Consider the following 12,661-nt stretch of genomic DNA (forward strand, 5'->3'; position numbering starts at 1 on the left):
TTTCAAAATACACTAAAATCTATTAATAACAAACTTCGAAAGTAAAAAAGAACATGACATGAACATCAAAGTGGTACTATTTCCCTAGCCTACCAAAATATTTAGTACAAACACGACTCCTTACCACTGTTGTCGGGTCCACTTCAGCCATGATTCACCGCCTGACTCACAGCTACGGAAGACACCTGATGAAATCATGAGAGGTCAGTCACCTTGACATAAGTGTCATGGCTCGTTGATTTAGCAGACTGTCATCACCCTATGTCTCTGTAGCCAGCTATTATGGAATGAAGGAATTCGCTTCCGCAGTGGATTTGATCTGTGTTATATAATTGTAGATTAAAGGGCTACTGTTATTGTAAAAAATGAATTTCGTAAAGGTGGTATCGGATTTGTGTAATTGCATCTTTAAAAGTGGCGTCACCTTGTCTGTATTGTAAAGTCACAATTTTATGTCTAGATTCCAACCTGTTTCTTTTGTCTGATATTAATAAATAATTTAAGTGTCTGCATCTTTCTTTGATTGACCCCTGTAACTTATTTTTTACGTTTACAGACTCCGCATACCATACCTACCTGTGCCACTAATAATTAAATTAATTACATCTTTTAATTATGTGACTTTCTTTACAGTTTATACATAATATGACATATGCAGTCCTGATAGCTTGTTCTGTCACACACGGTTATCTGATCCCTAGCTAAGCAGAGCTTGTGTTATGGTAACCAGACAACTGATAAACTTACTTATATATTTCTTAGTACATACTTTTTTTTTTTCTAGCCCACTGTGTCCCACTGCTGGGCAAAGGCCTCCCCCAAATCCTTCCATACATATTATAGATAAATTACACCCAGACACAAGAACAAATAATCATGCTCATCACACAGCATTTGTTCTGGGCGGGAATCGAACCCACGACCTCCGGTATAGTAGTCAGGGCTACTAACCACTAGACCAATAGGCCCGTGTAATTATCGATATGAACTCTGGAATAATGTATATGATGTATGTCTTTGACTATAAGGAAATGAAACAAAATAAGAATACAAAATCAACCGAAATATTTAGTATTAAACAATATTTAAATTTACGTAAAATAATATACTACTGTACAGGACCAACGCTCTGAAGCACACGTGTCCAGGTGTCAAGCTGTTTTTCTGTAAAGAAAAGTATAGCATTAGTTCTCTTGCAGATACTATATTGTAGAAATAACCATATCATTGCAATGACTGATCTGATGCTAGTAAATGATTGAAAAATGTGTTTGAGAATGTCTAATTAATCGGTTCAATCCATAAAAGTACATCTTATCAACAGCTATAGAAGTATTGACATGAAGATGTTTTTAAATTGATACAATTTTACTATACTACTGATAGCAGTTAAGGTCTAGGACTAAAAGGAAAATTTTCCGTAAGAAAAATGAATATACTGATAATTATAAGCTTGTAATATGCTTCAAATTGGCTTTTATTAATTTATACCGCACTTGGCAATACACCTACATCACTATAAAAAACTTAGCAAGGTAAAAATATTAGTTACAGATACAATTATAAAGGATGAAAGCTGTACAAAAAAACATGTAAAATTGATTGAAAAAAAAAACTGAAGCGGTACAGGAATTAGTTGAAAAGCGAAACATGTAACAACAATTAACGAACCAGAAAAATATTCATCAGTCCGTAATAAAAATAAAAAAGACATGGATAATACTGGTCGACGTTCAATTGTCTGTACGATCAATTGAAACTCCAGCCTCTGGCCATATTGTCTTCCAATCTATTCAAACCAGATGAATGCCAGTGATACTCAATGCTACCGATACAACTTTTTATATTGTGGTCAATGACAACGTTGGGAATGGAAAAATGTAGGGAGAAATATTTTCCATTGGATGGATTGAAATATTTCATGTAAACTTTACAACTGTCAATGGATAGATTTTGTTAAAACTTAGGTTTTAATAAGTCAGTACTTACCTGCTGTGTTTAAAGTCAGTTTAGGATTAACAAGATTCTAGTTTTAGTAAATAAATCATTTCTTATCCCAAAAAATCATCTGCAAAAAAAACTTTGGCAACCATTGTTCTAAACCAAACGCAATCCGAAATGTAATTGACATGCGTTTACCTAAAAAAGCCATAGAAACGCCTATGCGGACTGCCTCAAAGCTTACAACAGGCATGACTCACAAACGATCCGAACCTAACAAATAAAAATGTTTAAAACGGAAAAACAAGTGATGATTTACCGAAATACAAACTTAAATTTGCCGACAACAAAATCGAATTTCAACTGAATGCCTTTGAAACAGAGTTACATAAAGTGAATGTTGACGGTAAAGTTAAATTTGTTAAAAGTCTCTGTGGATGGTGAATAGGCGGCAGGTTTGCAAACAGTTACGAAAGAAAAGGGGGCGGTGCCGAATTCAATACAAATATGGAAGCGGCAACTTGAATAGAAGAAGCGACAGTAAGTGACCTTTATGTGGAAACAAAGAGGCAAATGGCGAAGGGAAACGTCCTGCTGCGCGGAAAGAAAGGTATAACGTCTTTACTGTTGACCGTCTCGGTGTTTTGATGGGATTTTGTGCAGGGCTGCCACGAACATGTCAATTTTGGAAACTTTGGAATTGCAATCTTACTGTGGACGTAAGCTCATTTTGACGTAGAACCGATTTTAGTGTTAATCAAGTTGAATTTGATATTTTATTTATTTTCGTCAAATTCACCGCCATCATAAAAAAATTGGTTGTAAGTATAATATATTTTATACACATAAAAACATCTGAGGTTAAATATTGAAATTGATATAATTTTTAAGCTTTTATGATGTACATTATTTTGTGTATGTTTTTTTTATTCATGTTATACTATTATCTAAATGAAAATGTCATGAAAACCAACAATAATGTCTTAGTATCTAAATCTTTGCACCATAAAGTAATGACAAAAAATGACCAGAAGCTTACCTGTAAACAATGCAAATTTTATGGACTATTTCAAAACAAAACGACCATTACTGCAACAATTCTCTTTTAAAATTTTATTGGTCTCATGACAACCCTATTGGTCTACAAAAGCCAATATTTATAGCACCCAATGTCTCTTAACTTCTTCATCATCAACATTACAATGTGTTGCTACCTTTCGTCCAAAAACATCCCTTCCATCCTTTTCAATATTTATAGCCATAATTGGTTCCGTCTGCATCCTAGCCAATTGGCCTTTACAGACCGTTGTTAATTTAGCTATAGCTTTTATTTCAATAGAAACTTCATACAATTGAAAAACAATAATTGCTTTGGTAGCGACAAAGGAGTTTGCATAATATTTGATGTTATTGAATAGACGACCTTTTTGGTCGGCTGGTGTGCCGCTACTAATTGTGTATTATGAGTTTTTACTGCAGCTTGTGATATCTTTAGTGTTGATACAAATGTTGCGATTTTTGCGTGTAATTTTTTATGATCTTTTACAGTGCATTGAAAAAGTGGAAAGCATTTCTTTCTAAAGGTCTTTTGTTAAGCTAAGATAAAACTATACTTAATAATGGAATGTTTCTAGGCTGTATATATAAAGTATCAAAACAGATCACATTGATCACTTACCTTATGCAGAAAGTTGAGTTTAACGCTAGAAGTAGAAGCCAAAAACTTAATGTGATGGCTTGTATCGGAAAACCGATACATCCAAATACTAAAACCGCCTTTATTTTCAAAGACGTGGTTATCATTGTGCCTCTATACTGAGCTATCGACACCGCTACTAAGGGGTACCTATCAGCATCTTTTGAAGTAGCATAATTCTGACAATGAACTATACATCGTGTAGTGCGTTGTCACGCTTCAAAAGCTGCTTTAATACTTTAAGACGTATCAGAAGCCCCTTAGTCCTCATAGAATTCTTGCGGCATTCCAATATTACAGTACACCTCCAATTTCAAATCACCTTAGATATGCTTGATGACTAAGTAGATTGCTGGATAAGTATGGATGGTCGACTTACTTTATAACACACTGTTTGGGATCCATGGACAGCAGGAAATGGTTGAGGCTGTTCTCGCAATTGGTGTAGGCCATGCCGAACCCAAGGCCGCCTCCAATATACATGGGCCATTTTTTAAAGCCACGGAGGAAGAAACTGCCCATCATACTGCCGATAAGGAGGCCGGCGGCTAAACAGAATGTAATGTTATACAAAATGATTGTACAAGGAGTGAAAACTTAAGAAACTCTGTCAATTGTCTTTCGGCAACTTGTTGTCCATAAAATAGACATGTATTTCTTTTTTTTAATTTATTTGTTTCGGTTTAGTTACTCGTAGTTATGGGGAACGTCGGACCAGTTTTGGACCTAATTGAAGTCTTTAATCATGACGCGGTGGCGAGGATTCGAGTTGAACTCAAAACATCTAGTCAGGCGATCCCGATCAATACACGTGAGCTGACCATTTTCAAATAACTAAGTAAACGCTTCACGAAGTTGTTGTAATATTATAATAGGATTTAGTTCCATTTTGTTCAATTAGTAGTCAATAATGTTGGAGAACTATTAAATCAAACCAGATTTGCCCATTTAAGAGGAGCAAGACCATGACCTTATCGAGTTTTAGAAAATTAGGTAGGTATATTTTACATAAAAACCTTGATTAGAATTTACAAGAGTGGTATTCTAATAAAATGAGCAATAACACCTACTGGAATACAAACATGAACAAAATTGACAAATTTATGTGTAGATACAGGTTACAAATTATTTCAAGTTTCATATTTTGATTAGCAAAAAGTGCTTCCTTCTAAAATTTTCAGAGCCAGATTAAAGTCTTCCTTTTACATATTTAATAACAAATACCTACCAAAAAGAAAACAACACCGTCTCACAACTTACAAACTATCATGATCATATTTCCATACACAATGGATGGTCAACACTCCACCTAAGTATAAAACGTGTTATGTTTACCTAACCACAAGCGATTTTAAACTTTATTCACCAGTTTTTAAGCCGAAATCAATGAAGCATGCTGAATATCTTTCCTCAAAGTCTCTGGTGTCCGTTGCACTCATCCCTTAAACTAAGTAACAGATAACAACACCATATTAGAATTATACATTGCTGCAATCCAAGCACTTAATGAAATAAAACTTATTTATGTAATTTAATGGTCCGTTTTCAAGAATATTTCATCACTGAACAAAGCACAAAACAAATTTTGAACGTTGGACAATTAGGTTTGACAGTGACGTGCGGTGTGATAGGATTTTGTGCCAGTTTTAAAAAGGTAGCGGCGATTGAGGTTTGGTATTGCGAGGTGAATAGAAAAATAAATGTTTTGTATTTAATTCCGGGCATCTCAAATGGGGAAATGGAATTACCATTTACTCATGACAGCTAAAGTTAAAGTCCAAAAAATGTCAGGTACTGGTATACTAAGAAAAGAGAGGCGCCGTTCTAAGGAATTTAATTATTTCAAAACAAAAAATTCAAAACACATGCAAAAGACACTCAGATTCAGAACAATCGTTCGAGGATCACACAGGTCTACACGGAGAATAAACCCGCAGCATGTAATATTCAAAGCATAGTGTTAAGACCTAAATAATACATATACGCATGCAGTCATTTGGAAACTATATCCGAAGTGACAATAAGTGAGTCTTATAACGCGTCTATGTAAGATTTTGTGATAGAATTGCTAGTATAAACTTGAAAGAAATATTTTCTGATAATGCCTTATTATATCATAAGTCACTGTCAAAATAAAACTAAGCCTTGAAGTCGAAAATTGCGATTGCAAAATTGGAAAATAGAAGTTCGAAGTCCAAAGTTAGCAAGACTGACAAAAGCCAAAACTTGTCTATAGAAGAAGAGTCTTTCTTCATTACCAGAGTAATCTAATGAGACAGTTCGATAGCTCATTCTTGATAGCACATCAGATTTTCCAATCAAATTCACGTGAACAGGTAACCAATTAAGCCTAAAGACCTCAGAATAAGCCGTCGTGGATTAGCAGGATTATCGTTAAACCCTCGAACACAATTAATTTGGTTATTATAGTTTCAATCACCATCGTAATGTTCATTTGATTTGCTTGATTTACTTAATTAATTTAATTGGGTGGTAGATTTACGGGTAATTAGTTAGTGTCCAAAAGTATCTAGCGTTTGGGTGTGATTCCTTGATAGAATTTGGACGGGGAAAGATCTTGGAAAAATTATGGAAGAGAAAATAAAGATGTGGATGTATGGAAAAAAAGCAAAGGCAAACATTTTGAGATGTTTGGATTTGGGACAGTTGGAATTTAAATAATAACTGGGAATAAAAATCTAGTTTGTACAGAATTTTATCAGCTGTCATCATCCAGAAAAATGATTTTTCCTCTAAGGTACCCTTCTTGAAATATTACTATTAGAAACATAGTTAGACATAGTTTGTACTTTAGGGGTTTTAGGGCCTAGGTCCGAATGATGTAAATTTTTACATGTTTGGTAGTTAAGTATAATAATTTCAATAATGAACGTTCTATATTTTGGTAATTTTCAAGAACGCCTTACTGAGATTGACTTCTACAAAGTGAGCAGTTTCTTGCGGTAAGTATTTTTGAAGGCGCATCGCTACTAAGATTTATTTCAACTCTACCGATCTTGTAGACCGAAATGTAAAACACCTCACAAATATTGTATCCCACCGGTGGGCAAAAACCTGCCTGAAAACTTTCCTAAATTCTCTATCCTGGGCCACTATTGACCATTGCTTTTCAACCCACATTTGCACATCAGTATGTTAACAAAAGCAAAACTTATTTTAGTCTCCCTTGTAAATCTTGATTGTGTATACTGATTGCTTAAACAGGCATGTCGATCTAGACTCAGGGCACGTTCAATTTAAACCAAATCACACATAATTAATCCGGACTTAACCGGCAGTAGTGATGTCGAAGTTCTGTACGATAAATGAAGTAATTAGGGTTTTCAGTAGGTAGTACAGTTTGATTTATCTGTTTAAGTGTGAGTCTGGCTGGCGACGTTGAGGATGTCGATTAATAGTCAAAAGTCAATCAAATCGGTTGTTGGGTCACAAATAAAACTGTGGGTACGAAATCGTCAAATTTATTTGTGTGTGAGACTGACAACCGGCAGCAGAAATATATCATCCGTAAAAATTATAAAAGTTTAGCTATTGTTCTGTTCATGATACAGTTTGGTGACTGATGGACGGAGAGACAGCGGAGCGCTAAGATATGCCGGGTTTTTTTTTTTTCAATAAGTTATTAACCCTCTAAAAGTCATGCGTATAATTTCGGGTTTGTTCGGTGGTATTTTTACTATAACATATTTTTATTTGCGAAAGTCACGTGTCTAGGATATTTTAGATATACTAATTGTCAATGATAAATATAGCAACAAATCTTCTATTTTCGATTTTATCTAATAAACATAATTCACCAAACATTGCACACTGAATTAAATTCAATAAACCAACTCACATCACTATTAGTAATAGACAAAGGATTTAGCGCTAAACAAGCTGCAAGCCTAATGATTGCCCGTGCAGGGTTGCCACCGACCATAATCCTATCTGCATGTCTTATCAAAGCGGTTGCTGCGTAACGAAGCAAAATTGACAGCCCTGATTGAATGGGGAATATGTGGTCGGGACTTCGAGACAGATTGACTGTGAATTATTAATGTTAATTATTTTATTAATTATTGTAGCCACAGGATGATATAATTAATGAAGAGTGAATTAGTACGAAAATTGATGAAACAAAAGAATAATTTTCTCACTATTGAAGTTGTACTTGAAGATATTTGTTGCAACAGTAGTTACCATGATGAAGTTGTAAGAGATGTATAAATTTAGTTCCACTGCCGCCAACGTCCATACCACGTTGAATACACCGGTTCTCGTCCGATCACCGAAGTTAAGCAACATCGGGCGCGGTTAGTACTTGGATGGGTGACCGCCTGGGAATACCGCGTGTCGTTGGCTTTTTGATCCACGAATTTCATAATTATATTTTTTTTTGTTACTCCTCAGCTTTATCATAAAGGTGACATATCATTAACAACATTTTCTTTGAATAAAAATGACAGTTCAAAACTACACGCTTGGCATAGTATTGAGTCCCTGATACTTACTGTAGCAGGATATCAAAAAATTAAAAACAAACCAACTAACCAAAATAGCAAAAAGCCAACGACACGCGGTATTCCCAGGCGGTCACCCATCCAAGTACTAACCGCGCCCGATGTTGCTTAACTTCGGTGATCGGACGAGAACCGGTGTATTCAACGTGGTATGGACGTTGGCGAATGCAAAGCTGAATTTAATGTTCATTATATTATGTAACTTGTTTTTATTTATAATTTAACATAATATTTCAACAATATCACTTAGCAACAATCCGAACCATCAAATATTTGCTCAATAGTATGTAAATAACTATGATAATATGCTTCTACAGCATAATTTGTGTAATTGTCATTATCGCCGCAAGCTGTTTGGATTACACACAAAATGTACAAACGATATCCCCTGGTTTTGCTTTTGGGTATTATAGAATACAAGCTTCGTATCTGACTCTGCTTGTGTAATTTCCTTAATTTATTTCCAACAACCATTTTAGAAATCTAATATTGAGTTCATATCTTAAAAAATATTTTATTTGTTCCTTTCTTTCACGTACTCGTAAAAATACGTTATTGCAGTGTTCATTTATAAATTTTATGTCTTTTATAATTAGTCAGCAATTGTATTCCAATGATTAAAAAAGTCCTTCATGACAGAAACTTCGCGCATTTTTTGCAAAATAAATATGTATAAAACTTTACTGGAATCAACGCGAAAATTCAACCAACTAGTGAAGAACCCAAGTCCAACATAGCTTGAAAAAAAAAACAGGAGAAGAAAAAAATGCTGTGACTGTTCAAATCAAATTCGGTTTAATAGTTCCGACGAAACTGCAACACACAGACAGACCAACTTCCCTTTTCATGTTATACGGATTACTCATCGACAAACGCACTTAGTATTTAATATTCAAACAGTTGACTTGCCCTTAAGGCGAATTATCTTCAAAGAGTGTTTAGGGAGATGAAAACGTCATTAGAATATGCTTTTAATATATTTTGGGCATAAATTAGGATTAATATAAAACGCTTTAAGATACTGTCAAAATATTTTTCTTAAGGGGATGAATTGTCACTAATTTTGAGAGTAAATAATCGTATTATCTTAATTAACTGTTTGAGCTGTTAGGTTATCTTTTTCGTGGATGATAATGAATTTATTAAGTAAGTAAAAATATATGGTTCATGTTATTTAGATTAACTGAAGAAATTTACATAATTACAAAGACTGCACGATTCAAGCCGTTTTGAGCATATCACTGTAACTAAACGATTGAACTTGCTACCGAAACTTAACTAAATTGGAATGCAAACAATTCACTAGACTTTATCTAAAAAAATTAGTGACAAAAAATTTAAAAATAAAACGATCTGTTTTTTAGTTTAACTTTTTTGGGATTTGTAAATATAAAGGGTATGCGGTCGCATTACGCATTTTGTAGTTGTTTCAAACTGGCGATTTGAGTAAGTTTATGTTTATCCTTTTCCGGATGGGTGACCGCCTGGGAATACCGCGTGTCGTTGGCTTTTTGCTTTTGATAACATTTCTTTTACTTAATATTTTTGATGCTTTAATCATATATGCATTTAAAGGTACATAGGTACCCTGTAGTTGTTTCTTTATTTTGATTCATCATTATCATCATCGCTGATGACGTTAGTCATCACTTCTTATTTTTTCTGTTTTATGCTCCCATCATACAGATGTATGACTAACTTCTGCAATCTGGGGCCTACCGTCACATCCTAAAGTAATATTCCGGGTGCTGAAGAGTATAGGAAAGTAACACAGATTTGTCCAAAAATCATCATCCACTCTTTTTTTATATTATCATACCTTAGCTATTCCATCTTGCATCCGTTTCAGTTGATACCTCATTTCACCTAAAACATTTTCCTCAGAATTGCATCTGCCTCCATAAGATTTATCTCCACGCCTTTAGCTTACGAATTCCCTTATTAATTTTACGAGGAAGCACCGAGTTTTATAGTTGGCTTAATTTTATAACCCTGATTAGTTGGTAGGTGGTTGATTGGTACAGATCAATCAGGAAATAAGATTGTTGTATGGGTTTACAGGCCTTGATGAGATACTTGGAGACAGTTTGGGAAAAAGTTAGGTTAGGTAGACGCTTTGTGGTAAAAAAAAAAACGGTATGAATTTTTTCCACACAAAGATGTACTTTAAAACCGTTATTTCTATTTTCTACGGCTGTACGTAATAAGCTTAATTTTACTTTTTTTAAGTATACATATACGTTACGTACTAAAAAAATAAGGCCTTCCTTATTTCTTTTTGAACTTGAAAGGCAGTATGTAAGTTCTCTGATTTTCAAAGTAATTTAATTGAAATGTCATATGTTTGTTGTCAGTTCCAAGTAAGTAATGATCTTAATAACCACGCGATCGAAGTCGCGGGCAACAGCTAGTCTATTTATAAATCAGAAACGAAGAAAGAACAATTAGCCACCCACACAACGTTATTGTGACGAATCCCATCCATCTTGTATTGTCGTTTTGTTTGTTGTTACTAATTTAGACGGTAGTACCAGTGGCACTAGCGTGGCACTAAATGTACCGGTTGATTGTAAGCACGTGACGATGTTGGGGTTACTTATAATTAGTCTGTTTTGAATTTGTGAAGTCGGGTTATGTGTCTGAGTTTGAACAAAAAAATTACAAGAGTATAAAAACGACCTATATATTGAACTAGCTGTTGCCCGCGACTTCGTCCCCGTGGGTAGAAGAGATAAGATATGATTTACATATACCTGCCCTGTTTTTTTTCACATTTTCCATTGTATCTTCGCTCCTATTAGTCGCAGCGTGATGGTTTAAAGCCTTCCTCGTTGAATGGTATTTTCAACACAAAAAGATTTTTTCAATTTGGACCAGTAGTTCCTGAGATTAGCGCGTTCAAACAAACAAACAAACTCTTCAGCTTTATATATTAGTATAGATAAAATATGTACTTACACGTATTACCCTATAGTCTAGCTAATACTATAAACGATAATATTTTTCGGTATATGTTTGTTACATTTATACCCTTACACAACACAGCAGGACCGATTAGACTAAAAATTTGGTAAGGTGGTAGCTGGCACTCTGGATTATCACATAGGCTTTTAGACTGAGGCTAAGAAGCTATCCGTGCAGTCGGAAGTAGAAGGTTAAGACTTTGAATAGGGATGATGACTGGGTATAAAAAGAAAAAATCTCATTAGTCCCTCAGTTAAATAATTGAAAAGTATGAGACACGTATTTTTTCCTTTTTCAGAAAAACTAGAATTGACAAAGATTAACTGTTTTAAAGTTTAGGAGAGGGGGCTTGTGACGTAACGATAGAGTAAAGTTTATACACAATCGTGACGTCACGCGTAAGTTTCATTCACTGTAATTTGGTAAATTTATGTTTGCGGGACAAATTAAAAAAATACGTATCAATTATTATACAAAAAACTAAAAGACGGACACTGCAAAAAAAAAATTGTCATCATCCCTATTAGTAGGTAATTGGCATTTTGATACAGTAGAAATAATAGATATTTAAAATTTTACCTATCGACTACCAAAATTCTGTATTTATCAGTCCTTAAAAGTAAGACGAAGATTTTCACTCTGGTATATATCAGTAGAAAGTGCAATTATATTTTAATTGTTCATTTCCTAACAAGGGATGCATTATTGCGAAATGACGCATACCACTCGTAAACCGACCCCAGATGAGATTCATGCAAATTTCGGCAGTTGTAAAGTCTGAAGTGGTGTTGTCTTTTGATGAATACGAATTTTAATGTATGTATCTTATGTAGTTATTTGGTGCAGCTGGCTACAACGTATTGCAGTTGGAATAATGTTAAAACTTATGTTTTAAGTCAAAATAAAACACAAAACTATAAACAAATATAGACAAACAAGTATATATAAACAAATACCTATATACTTCAAGAAAACAATTACAAAAGAAGAAGCAATAAATAAAAACAAGTTACATATAATGAATATTAAATTCAGCTTTGCATTCGCCAACGTCCATACCACGTTGAATACACCGGTTCTCGTCCGATCACCGAAGTTAAGCAACATCGGGCGCGGTTAGTACTTGGATGGGTGACCGCCTGGGAATACCGCGTGTCGTTGGCTTTTTGCTATTTTGTTTAGTTAGTTTGCTTTTAATTTTTTGGAGTCCACTAGGTCCTGCTACAGTAAGGATCAGGGACTCAATACTATGCCAATCGTGTAGTTTTGAACTGTCGCTTTTATTCAAAGAATGAATAATAATAATTTATTTATTTATTTATTTATTTATTTATTTAAAAAAACACCTTAAACTATCTTTACAGGATTTCTTATCCTAATACGACAGCTAAGAACTAAAAACTAAGTATTTAAAAACTAGATTATTTACAATCATGGTAATCCACTAAAGTTAAAATTATATACTATTGTGTTTGTAACATAAAATAAATAATAATTCCTTTGCGAATTCACCAAAACAACATGTAAAAACATCAAT

General features: G+C 34.2%; 1 protein-coding gene and 3 non-coding genes across 4 annotated transcripts; 2 read left to right on the plus strand and 2 right to left on the minus strand.

The window, feature by feature from the left end:
* Window positions 1–1,048: 1,048 nt before the first annotated feature.
* On the minus strand, window positions 1,049–5,259 carry LOC113499649 (MICOS complex subunit Mic10-like). Its single transcript, XM_026880187.1, has 3 exons — window positions 5,004–5,259; window positions 4,017–4,185; window positions 1,049–1,164 (listed from the first exon to the last, which is right to left on the minus strand). The coding sequence occupies exons 1-3, from the start codon at window positions 5,074–5,076 to the stop codon at window positions 1,152–1,154; spliced, it is 255 nt and encodes an 84-aa protein (XP_026735988.1). The 5' UTR covers window positions 5,077–5,259; the 3' UTR covers window positions 1,049–1,151.
* A 2,624-nt stretch (window positions 5,260–7,883) lies between these two features.
* Window positions 7,884–8,002, plus strand: LOC113499747. Its single transcript, XR_003401141.1, has one exon. It is a non-coding gene; the product is annotated as a 5S ribosomal RNA (ribosomal RNA).
* Window positions 8,003–8,204: 202 nt separating this feature from the next.
* On the minus strand, window positions 8,205–8,323 carry LOC113499748. Its single transcript, XR_003401142.1, has one exon. It is a non-coding gene; the product is annotated as a 5S ribosomal RNA (ribosomal RNA).
* A 3,846-nt stretch (window positions 8,324–12,169) lies between these two features.
* On the plus strand, window positions 12,170–12,288 carry LOC113499729. The gene has a single exon (XR_003401125.1). It is a non-coding gene; the product is annotated as a 5S ribosomal RNA (ribosomal RNA).
* The last annotated feature ends 373 nt before the right edge of the window (window positions 12,289–12,661 follow it).

Source organism: Trichoplusia ni, chromosome 12 (assembly GCF_003590095.1).
Source record: "Trichoplusia ni isolate ovarian cell line Hi5 chromosome 12, tn1, whole genome shotgun sequence".
NCBI classification, from domain to species: domain Eukaryota; kingdom Metazoa; phylum Arthropoda; class Insecta; order Lepidoptera; family Noctuidae; genus Trichoplusia; species Trichoplusia ni.